This window comes from Pseudophryne corroboree, chromosome 6 (genome assembly GCF_028390025.1).
Source record: "Pseudophryne corroboree isolate aPseCor3 chromosome 6, aPseCor3.hap2, whole genome shotgun sequence".
Classification (NCBI taxonomy): domain Eukaryota; kingdom Metazoa; phylum Chordata; class Amphibia; order Anura; family Myobatrachidae; genus Pseudophryne; species Pseudophryne corroboree.
Genome location: NC_086449.1, coordinates 551211827 through 551231677, shown reverse-complemented (window position 1 = coordinate 551231677; position 19851 = coordinate 551211827). Strand labels below are relative to the sequence as shown.

General features: G+C 46.7%; 1 protein-coding gene across 12 annotated transcripts in view; it reads right to left on the bottom strand.

The window, feature by feature from the left end:
• PPFIA2 (PTPRF interacting protein alpha 2) overlaps positions 1-19851 on the bottom strand; it is a 656694-nt gene that overhangs the window by 205616 nt on the left and 431227 nt on the right. For 11 of the 12 annotated variants that reach the window (XM_063927696.1, XM_063927698.1, XM_063927701.1 and 8 more), the window contains one exon: positions 13800-13913. In XM_063927696.1, the coding sequence (XP_063783766.1) occupies positions 13800-13913 (114 nt within the window). Of the gene's footprint in view, positions 1-13440; positions 13526-13799; positions 13914-19851 lie in introns of those variants that run through there. The other variant, XM_063927707.1, reaches the window with a different exon arrangement.

Below are 19851 nucleotides of genomic sequence, written 5' to 3'. Positions count from 1 at the left end.
GTAGGACAAAGAATAAGCCAATCAAAAAATCAGATTTTTTTTTTTAACTCCAACTTGATCCACCCATTTCACAGGAGTACTGAAGATTCAAATCTGTGTAATATGACTGAAATTCAAATAGTAGCAGAATTGTTCTTTGCGTGGCCAACTAAAAATGTGGAAAATAGTACTAAATATTATAAGGTGCTCAAATTCCTACAAGAAAAATACTGATAAATAAAATATATATATACAGGTTGAGTATCCCTTATCCAAAATGCTTGGGACCAGAGGTATTTTGGATATGGGATTTTTCCGTATTTTGGAATAATTGCATAACATAATGAGATATCATGGCAATGGGACCTAAATCTAAGCACAGAATGCATTTATGTTACATATACACCTTATACACACAGCCTGAAGGTAATTTTAGCCAACATTTTTTATAACTTTGTGCATTAAACAAAGTGTGTCTACATTCACACAATTCATTTAGGTTTCATATACACCTTATATACACAGTCTGAAGGTCATTTAATACAATATTTGTAATAACTGTGTGTATTAAACAAAGTTTGTGTACATTGAGCCATCAGAAAACAAAAGTTTCACTATCTCACTCTCGCTCAAAAAAGTCCGTATATCGGAATATTCCGTATATCGGATATTTGGATATGGGATACTCAACCTGTATTTAGAGTCAAGAGAGTATGATGTTCTCAACCTGCTCTATGGGGGTAATTCTGAGTTGATCGCAGCAGGAACTTTGTTAGCAGTTGGGCAAAACCATGTGCACTGCAGGGGGGGGGGCAGATATAACGTGCAGAGAGAGTTAGATTTGGGTGGGGTGTGTTCAATCTGATATCTAAATTGCAGTGTAAAAATAAAGCAGACAGTATTTACCCTGCACAGAAACGAAATAACCCACACAAATCTAACTCTCTCTGCACATGTTATATCTGCCTCCCCTGCAGTGCACATGGTTTTGCCCAACTGCTAACAAAGGCCCTCATTCCGAGTTGTTCGCTCGCAAGCTGCTTTTAGCAGCATTTCACACGCTAAGCCGCCGCCTACTGGGAGTGAATCTTAGCTTAGCAAAATTGCGAACGAAAGATTTGCAATATTGCGAAAACATTTCTCTGTGCAGTTTCTGAGTAGCTCGAGACTTACTCTTTCAGTGCGATCAGTTCAGTGCTTGTCGTTCCTGGTTTGACGTCACAAACACACCCAGCGTTCGCCCAGACACTCCCCCGTTTCTCCAGCCACTCCCGCGTTTTTCCCAGAAACGGTAGCGTTTTTTCACACACTCCCATAAAACGGCAGTTTCCGCCCAAAAACACCCACTTCCTGTCAATCACACTCCGATCAGCAGAACGAAGAAAAAACCTCGTAATGCCGTGAGTAAAATACCAAACTTCTTAGAAAATTTACTTGGCGCAGTCGCAGTGCGAACATTGCGCATGCGCAATTAGCGGAAAAACGCTGCGATGCGAAGAAAATTACCGAGCGAACAACTCGGAATGAGGGCCAAAGTTCCTGCTGCGATCAACTCAGATTTACCGCCTATGGGCAACTCTAGGGTTAAATGCATGTATTGCACAGAAGCTCTCCAATCAAAACATGATACACATAAATATAAATGTAATGAAGATCGAATACAAGCATAATTCCAGCAGTGAAAGACTTGCTATGATACCCAGAATCCCATGTGATAGCACACAACTTCATTAAAACAGAAATCAGCTCAGTAATAACTAAACAAGCCACTAAGCAGGCCACCTTCAATCACAGCTGCAATATTCATTGCTCAATTGCTTCTCATATAATAATCATTTTAAGACGTGTTCAGAAATATAGCTAGTTTGACATTAATTCAGCAAAATCTATGCATATATTTATTGCCATTCAAAATGAGTGCTTGTATCTAAATGGGTTTTATCCTAGCAACTAATTTGACAAAAAACACAGTGAAATAAGATTTGCAAAGCTTTACCACCTACAACAATAATTACAAATTTGCTTTAAGTGTAAACCTGTTGTTCAAGCAGGATCCAGTCACGTGACCGGCGCTCGGGATCCCGGCGGTCACCATGCCGACACTGGGATCCAGCCCGCCCACCAGCCTGACAGTCAGTAATGCCGACTGACAGGGACCATTCCCACTCATGGGTGTCCACGGCACCCTTACAGTGGAAATAGAACCTGTGGCGAGCGCAGAACCTGGGGCCTTGTTGCACACCTTCCTCCACCCCCACCCCCACCCCCCCCACACACACACACCCCCGGCATTCCCAAGCGCTGGTCTCCCAGCCCCAACCCGTTCAAGCATCAAACATGCAGATAAAAATTGTGGGATAAACTTTACTGTGACCAGAACATAGTAAACTTCACAAGATGGAACAAGATTCAGTAGAGCATAGCACTATTACATATAGACCACACAATGACAACTTAAGATACAGCACCATCTGCTGTCTCTCCTAATATTGCTTCTTTAGTAATACCTAGCCTGTAGATGTTGTTACACTGTACTTCAACAAAACCAATATATTTTGGAGACTGAGATGACATACAGATAGATTTTTATTTACTTGGACACTGGTCCAATTTTCCTAATTTTGGCTCTGTAAGCCACTACAATTGATTTAAAATGAAACAATAGAAATGCAAATTAAGTGCAGACTTTCAGCTTTAATTTAAGGGCTTGAACAAAAATATTGTATGAAACGTTCAGGAATTATAACAATTTTTATACACAGTCCCTTGTTTTTAGGGGCTCAAATATAAATGGGCAAATTAACATAATCATAAATAAAATGTAATGTAAGCTCTCACGTGCAGGATCCTCTTCCCTCACGTGCTTTTACGTCTCTTACTTAACCTATCTTCTTTTCAATACTCCCTTTGATGATGGCACCAAATCCCTCAGTTTTCTGCCACCCTGATTTCAGTGGTGTTTACTGATGCAGCTATGTTTATATACCTTGTACTTGTCCTATATTGTATTGAACTGTAAGTCACTGTTTTCATGTTTCGCTTATTTGTTTACTCTGTAACTGGGCGCTGCGGATCCCATGTGGCGCCATATAAACAAATGATAATAGTAATATTTTTTTTTATACTTTATCGAGAATCCTTTGCGTGCAATGACTGCCTGAAGTCTGGAACCCATCGATATCACCAAATGCTGGATATGTTTTACTAGCCCTTTACTTGTATATGCCGAACCACCTGACGAATGTAGCAATTAGTCACAAGATACGTGACCAATTTTACTATGGATCTGGTCCTTATCACATGAATATACAGGCATAATCTGCACATTATACATTTAGAATGGAATGTAGTTACATTGCCGGCAGTCGGGTTCCCGGCTCACCCCCCTGCTGGCATTCTAGCGGACGGGATTCCGGCATCGGTATGCTGACCGCTGGGATCCCCGGCCTCTGGCATCCCATACCCAACACTTTAGAATATGTTCTTAGCATAACAAAGTAATAACCACATAACCGAGATACATTGGTCTCTCAGTAGAGTGGCATACACTATGGAAATATTAAGTTGCTTAACACACTACATGACCGTTAGATCATTACAATGTACAGTAGAGTAAGAGTGGAAAATTAATTTAGGAATTAAATAATTTGCTAGAAGTGCAAAAAGCCACTGAATTATTATTATTTCTTGTAGGTATTGCTATAGCTGAAAACTATAAAAGGATCATTATTACAGGTGTAAAGGAATATTAAAAATGACAGCTTTTCCAGCGACAGGTTTCCAATTATGGCTCATGCTCGTTGGCTCCTCAGCTGATTAGAAACTTTACCATGATGGAATATGCAGTTTATTAAACAACCTCCGAATTTGCAAAGGCAACATCTCAATGAAAACTAACGAAACGTTTTTGACCATGATATATTTTATATATATGTGTGTGTGTGTGTGTGTGTGTGTGTGTGTGTGTGTGTGTGTGTGTGTGTGTGTGTGTGTATGTGTGTGAAAGCACTCACTCACTCACTCACTGACTCATCACTAATTCTCTTACTTCCCGATATATTAGGATGATGAAATTTAACATAGGTATTTTTCAGGTGGGAAATAGGAAAACTATGTAACTAGAATTTTAATATTCCTTCCATAAGGGGATGAAAACGGGGTTGACATAATGACATCATCACTGATGCGTGGCTTGCATTGCGTGAACTATAACGGCCAAATGGACAATCGGATCAACATTTGGATTGCATCTCCATTGTGTAGAAGTTAATAAACGACAAAAATGATCCTGTCACTTTTTACCGTATCTGCTATGGGTACTCCTCTGGTAACGCCAAGAACCATGGATTAATATTTACTTACATTAAGATGTCTCAAATTTACATCTCTATAGATTTACCAAATTTATAACACTTCTTTATATTTACAGCCGTGAAAATCAGAAACACCCGTGTGAAGAACAGGTAGAACAGCTAGTGTTGCTATAAAGGATGTTAATAAATTAAATAAAACCCTCAGCTACAGTACATAACAATTACATATATGACAGATAATGACATTTAAAACACAATAGGAGCACAACTGTTCTTCAGTTTTCCGTCTGTTTACATATAGTTTCCTTTATTTCCTGTTTAACATTTACAGTATGTTCGGTGATTGTTTATTGGTGCCCCATGGTCCGCACTAGAGATGAGCAGGTTCGGTTTTACTCGGATTTACCCGAATCTCCTTACTGGCTATCGGACGTCATGTGTTTTGGTTAGCCAATAAGAAAAATCCAGAAAATAAGAAATGGCGATTATTCTGGCGTAAAGAACCGATTAAATCCGAACCCGCTCATCTCTAGTCCGCACACACAATCACACGGTAGACTGGTGGACAGCAGTGATTATAGGAGGCAGTAGCTGATGTCTCCTTACCTTTTCCATTCCATTCTTGTAATTGCTTGTACTGTAAGTTTAAACACCTGAAGGGGAGCTGCGGTAAGATGGGCTACTACTACAGCTAGCTCTACTCTGGGCATCCCAATAGATTCACGGTTAGTCGAGGGCTGGCAACATTTCATGGGCGCAAGCACTAGTCATACTTACCTACTTTGCTGCCCCCTCCTCCGGGAGGAGGCAGCGTTGTATGTGCACGGGGCGTGGCCAGCAGCAGGATGGCCGTTCCGGGGGCATGGCCAACAGGGTAGTGGACAGTCCGGGAGGCGTGGCACCAGGTTTGCATCATCGTGGCTCCGCCCCCCCGCTATGCAGTGCCGAGAAAAGAGGTGCTGTATAGCGGGGACGGAGCTACGATGACGCGATTCAGCGCGAATCGCGTCATCGGACCCCCTTGGACCGCCCACTTGTTCTCTACTGCGGGTGGCCGAGGAGGGTCGTGGAGGGGCAGCATGGAAAGCGGGAGGCTTGCCCACTTTTCCGGGGGACAGGAGGGCCACCTGATTTTCGTGAGCCTCCCGGCCATTCCGGGAGGGTAGGCAAGTATGGCACTAGTAGCCTTGGCCAACTTAAAAGTTTAATTTCTAACCTATATATTTTCTACCCACGTAGTTTGAATGGATGAATTGTGGATGAAAAATGCTATACAAAGTAAAATGAAGTGACTTTTACCGCACAGTTACTCTGTGTTAACAATGTACTGTTGTCTCCGGATTTCCAGTGAATTTTTTGTCTGTTCTTATTCAATAGAATGCTGTTAAAATCATACAATAAAAAAAAAAAGTAAAAAATGCACAAAGAAATGTAATCTCTTTTTGTATGCACTATTAATTGCCCCTGGCTGTGGCGGGTGCCGGCTACGGACTGCGCAGAGGATCTCGCGTGAGTAGCGAGATCCGGTGCTTGTGCAGTGCAGCCGGCCACAGCAATGAGTTGAAGAAGAAAGTGTTATAGCGGCATGATCCTTGCTGCTATAATACATTTACCTGTATGTATTAAGCCTTGGAGAGAGGTAATGTGGACGGAGATAAAGCACCATCCTACCAGCTCCTGACTGTCATTTTTCAAACACAGCCTGTAACATGGCAGTTAGGAGCTGACTGGCTGGTGTTTTATCTCCACCAACTTTATCTATTTCCAAGGTTTAGTAAATAGACCCCTTGATCTGTCTCCACTTTATCACTTTTTATGGGTATATGCATTTGGGCCTAAAGCCCAAATGTATTAAGCCTTAGAAATTGATTAAATGTAGAAAGTTAAAGTACTAACAAATCAGGTCCCGTAATTTTTCAAAACACATTCTGCTGAATGGCAGTTAGGAAGCTGATTGGCTGGTACTTCATCACTCTCTGGGCCAGACGCACTGACTAGGGTATCCAATTATCCGCACATTTGCGGCAATTTTTCGCCCGAAAATTTTTCGCAGCAATCGGGCGAAAATTGCCGCGAAAACGCTCCGTTTTTCGACCTATTTAATTCCAAACGGGTTTCACGTGAAAATTCTTGCAGTGAAAAGTGCAGGTGAAAATGGGGAAATCAGCCTGTACCCCAAAAAATGCTAAACTAACATAGGAAAACAGAAGAGAAGTGTGTTAGAGATCACATTAGAGCGTTTTTGGGGACTTTAATTGTGTGAAATGGCTGTTACAGGCATTTTTAAAAAAAATGCAAAAAAATGATAGAAAGCAAGTTTTTTTTTAGCAAAATAAATGCTCTCATTAAATTTGGGGTACATGAAAATGGGTATAAGTATATATTTGGGTCATTTTAGGGTACTTTAAAAAAAAAGTGGAAACAGACCGATTACTCCCATCTGCAAGCCTAAAAACACCTGTCCCACTCATAAAGCACCCCAATATACCTGTCCCATACCTTGAACCCCAATTTCCATCACTTTGTACTTTTTCACCCCAAAAATGACATGTAATTATTGGCCAATTAAAAATAATTAAAAACCTCAACGTGCCTAATTAGTCATTAAGGGGGGTGTCGAAGGAGTTCTGTACCATATCCAAACATTTTTACCTTAAAATAGTGACTTTTCCCAACTTTTCACCTGCTTCAGAGTAGGTGAAGTGAAATTAGTGAAAAAATGATCACCGATAAATTTTCCCGGAAAATTGAATAGGCTGTAATTGTGTTTCGCGGGAAAAGTCCGGTTTTTCGCGCGAAAAGTCCGTTATCGCTGCTAATTGAATATACCCCCTAAGCCTTAAAAATGATGAAGTGGAGAATGATAAAGTACCAGCCAATTAGCTCCTAACTGTCCTTTTTCAAACACAGCCTGTGACATGGCAGTTAGGAGCTGATTGGCTGGTAGTTTATCACTCTCCGCTTTATCACTTTTTAAGGCTTAATACATTTTCTAAGGCCTTATCCGTTAGGGCAAATGGTTAGATACAGTATGAGCTTTAGTAATCCTGGTGAAGAACTGTGCCTTTTTGCTGAAGCCCTGGTAGCCTCACCGAGAACAATTTAACTTTGATTTGAGAAGGCAGGCAGAGATCCGCATAGGCTCGAAGCCACATAAGCACCCTGATTTTTTGTGACATGTGTTGAGGATAGGCAGGGCTAGCCTTAGTGATGGACAGTTGTGGTCAGGTGACCGATGGGTGCCTATTAGGGATATGTAGGAGGAGTATACACAGGGGTATATAGTACTGGGTTTAGGCAGCCATCTTCCTCTTGCCAGTTTTCTTGGATGTGGTAAGTGTGCATGCTGTACAGCAGTTTTCAATTTGCCCCCTTCTCACCCTGTGCATTTGTTAACTTGTGCCAGCTTGTTTTAGCCTGCTCCCCTGCGCTATGCCCCGTCCTAAGAGATCTGCGCCCCCTCCCCGCCGGCTGGCTGAGGCCGCCCGTCCGCTCACAGCGGCTGGCTACCGCCGGCCGCGCGTGCGCGTGGTCTCCCCCTCCGCTTCGCCGCCCGCTGGAGACAGTGTCCTGCTCTCCCCGGGCGGCGGTTGTTCTCCCGCGACGGCCGCTCTCGGAGCCCGGCGCAGCGGTAGAGCCGCGCGCGCCGGGGCTCCGGCCTCCATGGGCAGTCGGGTTCTCCTCCCCACGGCCGCTGTTGGCGGGTCCGGTGACCTGTCGAGCGGGTCCCGCGACGCCGCACGAGGGAATGTGCTGACGGGGCTCTCACCAGCCAGCTCCCCTGCGGGTGCCTGGCTGGTGCAGGACATAGGGTCTCTGCCATCTATTGCAGGGACAGTTCGGGGGGCGGGCCTACGTTTGCGCAGTCGCATGGGGGTGGTTTAGATACCCTGTTTTCCCCCGCTGTTCCCATGGTTTCCAATGCCGCGGGGGGCAGTGGGGTGTCGGGCGTCGGCGGGCAGGCATCTGGGATTCTTCCGGGGGCGCTCCCGGTATCCCAGATCCTGCTGCCGCCCGTTAGTGGCCTGTGGCCCAGTGAGGCGACGCCATCTGCTGACCAGATCATGGTACAGCAGATGGGGTCAGGGCACAGTTCCGTGGCCGCTTCATTTGCGTCCCGAGGCGGCACATATCAGGCTGCGCCCGCGGGTTTCCTACCGGCTGCTTCGGTGTCGGTGGCCTGGTCTGGGGCACTGCAATTCCCGGTCATGACTTCCGGGGCGGCACCCGATTTCCGATTTTCGTCCCCTTATTTGCCGGTGGCATTTACGCACACGCAGGGCTCGGTGACCTCCTGGCCCACGCCGAGTGGTCCGGGGTTTGCTCCATGGGGGGGTTCTTACGCCGGCGGTTTTACCCCCGGGGCTCTCGCGCAGACACCTTACTGGGCGACGTAGTTTTCTCAGGCTCCGTCCAATTGGCACGCTGGTTTTACCTCCCCGGCCACATGGCCTCCAGCATCTGGCGCAGCCGTTGAATTGGCTGGCGATGCGTCATTGGGCATGCCCGCCCCCTGTTCACGGCCCCCCCTTGCTGCTCCCCCCCCTCCGCTACCTCCGGTTCCCCCCCGGAGGCTGCCGCTTTTGTGCCTCCCCTCCCCCTCCCTTCTGTTTCCCCATCAGGTGTCGGCATGTCGAGGGGAGTCTCTCCCCCGGGCGGATCGTCTGGAGCCACGGCAGCAGCAACATCCAGTGAAGCACAGCCAGGAGCGGCGAAGCAGGCTGAGCAAGTGGGAACGGGGGGATCTCGGGTCCCTGAAGAGGTTCCATCCGGCCCCGCCACCGCGGCAGAAGAAGCGGGCGGTCCTTCTGGAACGGGTGAGAAAGTTAATTCTTCTTCTGATAGTTCTTCTTCCAGCTCCTCTTCGGATACTAGGTCTTCCGGGTCCCCCAGGCGCCCGCGTAAACTAGCCAGGCTCATTGCGCATCGCTTACGCAAGAAAGATAGGAAGGCTAAGGGCACAGTGTCGGCAGTCACACAGGACCCTCCGCGTTTTACGGAAATGGTGCACTGCGCAAACACTGCGGTCACCAGGGGTTTACGTAAACGGATGAGGGAGAAGATTAAGAAGGGTAAATATGTCGACATGTTCACCCTTACGGATGACATGCGGAAGGCGTTCGATAAGGCCAAGAAGGTCGGGGGCATTGGTGAGAATGCATTTCGCAATTTTCACCAGTGGCTCCGAGGGTTTTTAGTGTTCACAGCGTGCTACGCCGAGACGAGGCCTACGGAGTATCACAACACGGTCAAGTATTTGTTCCTGGTGCACGAAATGTATTTGACCTCCAAGGGTTACGCGTGGCGGGATTACGATGAGAAATTCCGTCGTAACCAAGACGGTAACCCGACACTACCCTTGGGGTACAAAGACGTTGAAGTCTGGTTAGAGGTCACGCAACATAATAAGCCCCTTTATGAAGCCCAAAGCGGCAAGCCGGGTTTAGGTGTCCGGCCGAGCCCGCCTCTGGGGAATAAAGGGAAATGCTTCGCTTTCAACGAGGGCAAGTGTTCCCGGGGTTCTAACTGCCGTTTTCGCCACTCCTGCAAGGTGTGCGGCGGGGGGCACCCGGCCAAAGATTGCCAGTCCCCTTCCGGGTTCAGGCCCTCGGATGCTGCCGAGGTGCCCGGAAGTGGAAAGTAAGGCATTTTCCCCCATCAATGTCCCCGAATTGACTAAATGGTTGGGCATTTACCCCGACGTCACTTCGGGGTTGTTTTTGTTAGACGGTTTCCGTAGCGGTTTCAGGCTCCCTATCCCGAATTCGGTCCTCGTGGTCTCCAGGCGCAATTTAAAATCCGCACGCGATTTCCCCTCCGTGGTCGCCCGTAAGGTCCAGGCGGAAATCGATTTGGGGCGCATGCGCGGCCCTTTCCCGTCCCCACCACTGCCACGGCTGTGCGTCTCACCGTTAGGGGTGGTCCCCAAGAAAGCTCAGGGTCAATTCCGCCTCATTCAGCATTTGTCACACCCCCGTGGCGGCTCGGTCAACGACGCCATCCCGGAGGAAGCTTGCAGGGTGCGATATCAATCTTTTGATGAGGCCCTGCTGTTAGTCCAAAGGGCGGGGCCCGGCGCCCTCATGGCCAAGCTGGACATTGAGTCCGCTTTCCGCCTCCTGCCCATCCACCCCAATTCCCTTCGTTTTCTTGGTTTCAGGTTACGGGGTGGGTTTTACGTAGATAGGTGCTTGCCTATGGGGTGTTCCATTTCTTGTGCCTACTTTGAGAAATTCAGTTCATTTTTGCATTGGTGCGTGGTGTCAGCCTCCGGCCACCCGGGGGTTGCCCACTATCTAGACGATTTTCTCTTTGTGGGTCCAAGGGATGGGTCGGTCTGCGGTGACGTGCTGGGTTTAGCCCAGAGTTTGTTCGGTCTCCTGGGTGTTCCCGTGGCCTCGGATAAGACGGAGGGGCCCACGGCGTGTCTCAGCTATTTGGGCATCGAAATCGATTCGGAGGCCGGTTGCTGCCGGCTTCCGGCCGATAAGGTGCACAAGTTGCTGGGTCTCATAGAGCAATGCCTCCTCAGTCGTAGGGTCAGATTACAACGGGTCCAGGCGTTGCTTGGGTCTTTTAATTTTGCGTGCAGGATCATACCCATGGGCCGGGTTTTCTGCCGTAAGCTTGAGAGATCCATGTCGGGGGTGCGGAAACCTCACCATACGGTTTACATTTCACGCGAGATTAGGGAAGATTTGAGAATCTGGTCCACTTTTTTGGTTTCTTTTAACCGGGAGGTGTTGTGGCCAGCGGGGCGTTGTTCCAACGCCGCGTTACAACTTTTTACCGATGCCGCCGGGGGTTCGGGCTTTGGGGCTTTTTTGAGGACAGAGTGGTGCGCCGCGCCTCGGCCTGCAGCATGGGTGACCCGAGGTTTTACAAAGAACTTGCTGCTTTTAGAGTTATTCCCCTTGATAGTGGCTGTCGAATTGTGGGCACCCAGCTTGTCGGATCGGAGTATTGTGTTCCGCTGCGACAATCTGGGCGTCGTGCACGCGGTTAATAACCAGCGCTCGTCCTCTCCGGAGGCTCTGCGCTTGTTGCGTTATCTGGTGCTTAAGTGCTTGAGGCATAACATTCATTTCACGGCTGCGCATGTCCCGGGGGTTGACAATAGAATTGCTGACGCACTGTCGCGTTTTGAGTTCGATAAGTTTAGGGAGCTGGTTCCTGATGCTGCGATTGGGGGCCTATCGGTGCCGCCCTTCCTGTGGAAAATCGTTGACTAGGGCCCGCCCCGGTGAGTGGGGCTTGCCTATGCGGGCTGGATACCGTTTTGGGGTATGGCAGCCCGGTCTCAGTTGGCTAGGCTTGCGCCTGGTCTAGGGAATATGATAAGTGTTTTGTTATTGCGCCTGTTGCGCGAACCCGGAAACGTGTTTACCCGTCGGTTCTTGAACGGCTAGCGTTCAGGAATGGAGGGTGTGAAGTGAATTTTTAAATTTTCCTCCGAGGGGACCGAATTACAATTGGCATCACACACGGTTCACGGGAGGTTTTTTGAGTTTTCTCCTTCACTCGGGTTCTTTAATTGCATGTTTCATTATTGTTTTCGGTATGTTATAGTGTCTGACGGTAGGAATTTTTCTTTTGCAGCTACTTTGGAAGTCTCGGATCAGATTTGGCTTATTGGCCATTCTTTTATTTTTTGGGCGGAGAGGCATCCTATGGCAGGGCGAACAGGCGAATTTTTTGGGGACAAGGTAGTTAGATGGTTGGGCGTTAGGGGCTTGCGTTGGATGGGTTTACTTCGCTTGCTGTTTCGCCATGAGCGAAGGTGGGATCGGCCCGGCTGGATTGTCATTCACCTCGGGGGGAATGATATGGGGCGGGTCAAAGGCATCGATCTCATTCTGAGTATCAAAGCGGATTTAGTGGCGTTGCGGGCATCCTGGCCCCAGGTGATAGTTGTGTGGTCTGACATGGTGCCCCGTTTTCACTGGCGGGGTGCCGTTCGTTTTTCTGCAATTGAGAAAGCGAGGAAGAAAGTGAATTCCGCGGTGTCAGTATACGTGCAGGGGATAGGGGGTTTAGTAGTTAGGCACCCGCTCTTGGTGCTGCGCAATGTACAGTTTTATAGAGAAGACGGTGTTCACCTTTCCCCTGCGGGTATTGGTGTGTTTTTGGAAAGTATCTTTAGAGTACTGTCTGGTTGAATCTTTCTTTTGTTTGGGTTGGATGGCGGTCTGCGGTTTTGTTAAAATCCTTGTTGTGGCGGAAAGTCGCTACCAGCCAGCGGTCAAAAGTTACATAAGTGGTCACTGTGGGGCACCCCCTTTTGATTGAACAGCGAGTGTGCCCTCCCCTTGCGGGTGGACTATGGATGTTCCCGTGCGGGTTCGTCCACGGCTCTGCTAAAGTAAGGGGGGTGAGTCCTGCGCAGTGCGGGTTATGTTAAGGAGGCGGTTGTGAGGCCCCTCCTATTTTATTGTTTATTATAGTTGACTGGTGCTGGTGAGTTGGTAGCGCCTTTTCTCGCCATCCTCCAATACTCTTAGTTTAAACGACAGGTCATCAAACAATAAATATCTGTTTGACCTTTAAATCTAGCAGTTGGTGTCCGTGTGGTTATTTCTTAGTGATAAGCTAGCTAATTATAAATGTTAAGTTCGTCAGAATAAAGTCATGGGTGGCTTATGAGAGGAAGACTGCGCTATTTTGTTGAATACTACCAGAGTTATTACAGAAATAGTGGATGGGGAATGTTTCTAGTCTTTCTTGTATCCCTCTGGACACTGGGATGCAACGTAACAAACTGATGGTATCCAGCCAGCAGCTGAGTTCTATATACAAGGCCTCAAGCTGTAACTTGCACAATGAAAGTTAGTAGTAAAAACTAGCTCAGATTGACATTTATTCAAATGTGTGAGTGTGCTGCACAGTGGGGCTGGGTGAGGTGATTATACACCTGTCCTGTCGCTGTTACTGCCTCTGTGTAGCAGTTGGGGAGTGTCCCAGAGGGGAAACCGCCTCCCTCCATCTGCAGCCCAGTCACTGTATGTAACGCCTGCCTCCTGCCTGCCTCTTAGACCGCCCCTCAGCCAGTCCAAGCCGCGGAGAAGGATCTGCCCTGTTCACTATAACATCAGCCTCCAGCTATGGGACTGCAGCACCAGATAAGGCAGCCACCATGCCGCTTAGTTACCTCTCCCTGCCACTCTGCAGCATCTCCCACACCATGGCTTCTCTCCCCACAACTGTCTCAGTGCTACAGTTCAACTGTCGTTTCTCAGCCCCTCTATCCGCCAACAGTCCCTGTGTCAGCACATGCCGGGTCCTCCTCCTGCTGAGCACACATGAAGCTGGCTCTGTCTTAGCTTAGTCTATGCCCCATTTACTCTGACAGGCAGAACTCCCCATTATATATATATATATATATATATATATATATATATATATCTAAACCAGGGCACTTTAGTTTTAGTGGTACTCCCCAGTTCTGAGGGACCACATACACATTAAATAATATCATTTTTAAGTGTTTAGGTTCTACTAACAAATTACCTTGTCATGGACCTTCTGCCCCTGCTCCATTCCTTCAATAGGTTCCTCATCGGCTCCTTCCCCTGTTACAATCTTCCTTTGGATATGGGCATTTTGTTCCCTCAGTGCAACAATCTGTAGAGAAAGAAGAGTTTTGATCACTGCACCCCGTTCTGCACTATAGTAAGTGAGTGACAGAAGATGACCCCCATTTGACCACCAAATCAGAATATTTTATTATTGCAGACTCCTATGAAGATTTTATGTAAATGGAGCGGTGCACCCTGAATAACTGTATTGCATGCAGAACTAAGATATGAAGGAAAGAACAGAAGGTTATAGGTAATGGGCACACCAGGACTAATTTATTTAAATAAAATAAAAAACTAATCTTTATTGCTTCTTTATAAAAGGGAATCCCAACTTATAGGCAAAAACAATAAGAAAAACAATGGATATACAGCGCTTTAACACAATTCAGATTTTCATGGTAAATACATTTTAATCGACAATATTTAAAAACAAGTACATGTCTGTATAAAAATGGTAAAACCATTAGTTAGTAATACACCAGTGGTTGGACTTGGAAAGTTTTGCTCCACAGATATATGGGGTAATTCAGACCTGATTGCTGGCCAGCGACTTTTGCAGCGTTGCGATCAGATAGTTGCTGCCTACAGGGGGAGTGTATTTTCACTGTGCAAGTGTGCAATCGCATGTTTAGCAGAGCTGCACAAACTGATATTGGGGGTAATTCTGAGTTGATCGCAGCAGGAACTTTGTTAGCAGTTGGGCAAAACCATGTGCACTGCAGGAGAGGCAGATATAACATTTGCAGTAGAGATGAGCGGGTTCGGTTTCTTTGAATCCGAACCCGCACGAACTTCACTTTTTTTTTCACGGGTCCGAGCGACTCGGATCTTCCCGCCTTGCTCGGTTAACCCGAGCGCGCCCGAACGTCATCATGACGCTGTCGGATTCTCGCGAGACTCGGATTCTATATAAGGAGCCGCGCGTCGCCGCCATTTTCACACGTGCATTGAGATTGATAGGGAGAGGACGTGGCTGGCGTCCTCTCCATTAGAATAGATTAGAAGAGAGAGAGAGAGAGAGAGATTGTGCAGACAGAGTTTACCACAGTGACCAGTGCAGTTGTTGTTAAGTTAACTTTTATTTAATATATCCGTTCTCTGCTATATCCGTTCTCTGCCTGAAAAAAACGATACACAGCAGTCACACAGTGTGACTCAGTCTGTGTGCACTCAGCTCAGCCCAGTGTGCTGCACATCAATGTATAAAAGCTTATAATAATTGTGGGGGAGACTGGGGAGCACTGCAGGTTGTTATAGCAGGAGCCAGGAGTACATAATATTATATTAATTTAAAATTAAACAGTGCACACTTTTGCTGCAGGAGTGCCACTGCCAGTGTGACTAGTGGTGACCAGTGCCTGACCACCAGTATAGTAGTATATTGTTGTATACTATCTCTTTATCAACCAGTCTATATTAGCAGCAGACACAGTACAGTGCGGTAGTTCACGGCTGTGGCTACCTCTGTGTCGGCAGTCGGCACTCGGCAGGCAGTCCGTCCATCCATAATTGTATAATTATATACCACCTAACCGTGGTATTTTTTTTTCTTTCTTTATACCGTCGTCATAGTCATACTAGTTGTTACGAGTATACTACTATCTCTTTATCAACCAGTGTACAGTGCGGTAGTTCACGGCTGTGGCTACCTCTGTGTCGGCAGTCGGCAGGCAGTCCGTCCATCCATAATTGTATTATTATAATATATACCACCTAACCGTGGTTTTTTTTTCATTCTTTATACCGTCATAGTGTCATACTAGTTGTTACGAGTATACTACTATCTCTTTATCAACCAGTGTACAGTGCGGTAGTTCACGGCTGTGGCTACCTCTGTGTCGGCAGTCGGCAGGCAGTCCGTCCATCCATAATTGTATTATAATATATACCACCTAACCGTGGTTTTTTTTTCATTCTTTATACCGTCATAGTGTCATACTAGTTGTTACGAGTATACTACTATCTCTTTATCAACCAGTGTACAGTGCGGTAGTTCACGGCTGTGGCTACCTCTGTGTCGGCAGTCGGCAGGCAGTCCGTCCATCCATAATTGTATTATAATATATACCACCTAACCGTGGTTTTTTTTTCATTCTTTATACCGTCATAGTCAGTCATACTAGTTGTTACGAGTATACTACTATCTCTTTATCAACCAGTGTACAGTGCGGTAGTTCACGGCTGTGGCTACCTCTGTGTCGGCACTCGGCAGGCAGTCCGTCCATCCATAATTGTATTATAATATATACCACCTAACCGTGGTTTTTTTTTCATTCTTTATACCGTCATAGTGTCATACTAGTTGTTACGAGTATACTACTATCTCTTTATCAACCAGTGTACAGTGTGGTAGTTCACGGCTGTGGCTACCTCTGTGTCGGCAGTCGGCAGGCAGTCCGTCCATCCATAATTGTATTATAATATATACCACCTAACCGTGGTTTTTTTTTCATTCTTTATACCGTCATAGTGTCATACTAGTTGTTACGAGTATACTACTATCTCTTTATCAACCAGTGTACAGTGCGGTAGTTCACGGCTGTGGCTACCTCCTGTGTCGGCAGTCGGCAGGCAGTCCGTCCATCCATAATTGTATTATAATATATACCACCTAACCGTGGTTTTTTTTTCATTCTTTATACCGTCATAGTCAGTCATACTAGTTGTTACGAGTATACTACTATCTCTTTATCAACCAGTGTACAGTGCGGTAGTTCACGGCTGTGGCTACCTCTGTGTCGGAACTCGGCAGGCAGTCCGTCCATCCATAATTGTATTACAATATATACCACCTAACCGTGTTTTTTTTTTCATTCTTTATACCGTCATAGTGTCATACTAGTTGTTACGAGTATACTACTATCTCTTTATCAACCAGTGTACAGTGCGGTAGTTCACGGCTGTGGCTACCTCTGTGTCGGAACTCGGCAGGCAGTCCGTCCATCCATAATTGTATTACAATATATACCACCTAACCGTGGTTTTTTTTTCATTCTTTATACCGTCATAGTCAGTCATACTAGTTGTTACGAGTATACTACTATCTCTTTATCAACCAGTGTACAGTGCGGTAGTTCACGGCTGTGGCTACCTCTGTGTCGGAACTCGGCAGGCAGTCCGTCCATCCATAATTGTATTATTATAATATATACCACCTAACCGTGGTTTTTTTTTCATTCTTTATACCGTCATAGTGTCATACTAGTTGTTACGAGTATACTACTATCTCTTTATCAACCAGTGTACAGTGCGGTAGTTCACGGCTGTGGCTACCTCTGTGTCGGCAGTCGGCAGGCAGTCCGTCCATCCATAATTGTATTATAATATATACCACCTAACCGTGGTTTTTTTTTCATTCTTTATACCGTCATAGTCAGTCATACTAGTTGTTACGAGTATACTACTATCTCTTTATCAACCAGTGTACAGTGCGGTAGTTCACGGCTGTGGCTACCTCTGTGTCGGAACTCGGCAGGCAGTCCGTCCATCCATAATTGTATTACAATATATACCACCTAACCGTGGTTTTTTTTTCATTCTTTATACCGTCATAGTCAGTCATACTAGTTGTTACGAGTATACTACTATCTCTTTATCAACCAGTGTACAGTGCGGTAGTTCACGGCTGTGGCTACCTCTGTGTCGGCACTCGGCAGGCAGTCCGTCCATCCATAATTGTATTACAATATATACCACCTAACCGTGGTTTTTTTATACCACCTAACCGTGGCAGTCCGTCCATAATTGTATACTAGTATCCAATCCATCCATCTCCATTGTTTACCTGAGGTGCCTTTTAGTTCTGCCTATAAAATATGGAGAACAAAAAAGTTGAGGTTCCAAAATTAGGGAAAGATCAAGATCCACTTCCACCTCGTGCTGAAGCTGCTGCCACTAGTCATGGCCGAGACGATGAAATGCCAGCAACGTCGTCTGCCAAGGCCGATGCCCAATGTCATAGTACAGAGCATGTCAAATCCAAAACACCAAATATCAGAAAAAAAAGGACTCCAAAACCTAAAATAAAATTGTCGGAGGAGAAGCGTAAACTTGCCAATATGCCATTTACCACACGGAGTGGCAAGGAACGGCTGAGGCCCTGGCCTATGTTCATGGCTAGTGGTTCAGCTTCACATGAGGATGGAAGCACTCAGCCTCTCGCTAGAAAACTGAAAAGACTCAAGCTGGCAAAAGCACCGCAAAGAACTGTGCGTTCTTTGAAATCCCAAATCCACAAGGAGAGTCCAATTGTGTCGGTTGCGATGCCTGACCTTCCCAACACTGGACGTGAAGAGCATGCGCCTTCCACTATTTGCATGCCCCCTGCAAGTGCTGGAAGGAGCACCCGCAGTCCAGTTCCTGATAGTCAGATTGAAGATGTCAGTGTTGAAGTACACCAGGATGAGGAGGATATGGGTGTTGCTGGCGCTGGGGAGGAAATTGACCAGAAGGATTCTGATGGTAAGGTGGTTTGTTTAAGTCAGGCACCCGGGGAGACACCTGTTGTCCGTGGGAGGAATATGGCCGTTGACATGCCAGGTGAAAATACCAAAAAAATCAGCTCTTCGGTGTGGAGGTATTTCACCAGAAATGCGGACAACAGGTGTCAAGCCGTGTGTTCCCTTTGTCAAGCTGTAATAAGTAGGGGTAAGGACGTTAACCACCTCGGAACATCCTCCCTTATACGTCACCTGCAGCGCATTCATAATAAGTCAGTGACAAGTTCAAAAACTTTGGGTGACAGCGGAAGCAGTCCACTGACCAGTAAATCCCTTCCTCTTGTAACCAAGCTCACGCAAACCACCCCACCAACTCCCTCAGTGTCAATTTCCTCCTTCCCCAGGAATGCCAATAGTCCTGCAGGCCATGTCACTGGCAAGTCTGACGAGTCCTCTCCTGCCTGGGATTCCTCCGATGCATCCTTGCGTGTAACGCCTACTGCTGCTGGCGCTGCTGTTGTTGCCGCTGGGAGTCGATGGTCATCCCAGAGGGGAAGTCGTAAGCCCACTTGTACTACTTCCAGTAAGCAATTGACTGTTCAACAGTCCTTTGCGAGGAAGATGAAATATCACAGCAGTCATCCTACTGCAAAGCGGATAACTGAGTCCTTGACAACTATGTTGGTGTTAGACGTGCGTCCGGTATCCGCCGTTAGTTCACAGGGAACTAGACAATTTATTGAGGCAGTGTGCCCCCGTTACCAAATACCATCTAGGTTCCACTTCTCTAGGCAGGCGATACCGAGAATGTACACGGACGTCAGAAAAAGACTCACCAGTGTCCTAAAAAATGCAGTTGTACCCAATGTCCACTTAACCACGGACATGTGGACAAGTGGAGCAGGGCAGGGTCAGGACTATATGACTGTGACAGCCCACTGGGTAGATGTATGGACTCCCGCCGCAAGAACAGCAGCGGCGGCACCAGTAGCAGCATCTCGCAAACGCCAACTCTTTCCTAGGCAGGCTACGCTTTGTATCACCGCTTTCCAGAATACGCACACAGCTGAAAACCTCTTACGGCAACTGAGGAAGATCATCGCGGAATGGCTTACCCCAATTGGACTCTCCTGTGGATTTGTGGCATCGGACAACGCCAGCAATATTGTGTGTGCATTAAATATGGGCAAATTCCAGCACGTCCCATGTTTTGCACATACCTTGAATTTGGTGGTGCAGAATTTTTTAAAAAACGACAGGGGCGTGCAAGAGATGCTGTCGGTGGCCAGAAAAATTGCGGGACACTTTCGGCGTACAGGCACCACGTACAGAAGACTGGAGCACCACCAAAAACTACTGAACCTGCCCTGCCATCATCTGAAGCAAGAAGTGGTAACGAGGTGGAATTCAACCCTCTATATGCTTCAGAGGTTGGAGGAGCAGCAAAAGGCCATTCAAGCCTATACAATTGAGCACGATATAGGAGATGGAATGCACCTGTCTCAAGTGCAGTGGAGAATGATTTCAACGTTGTGCAAGGTT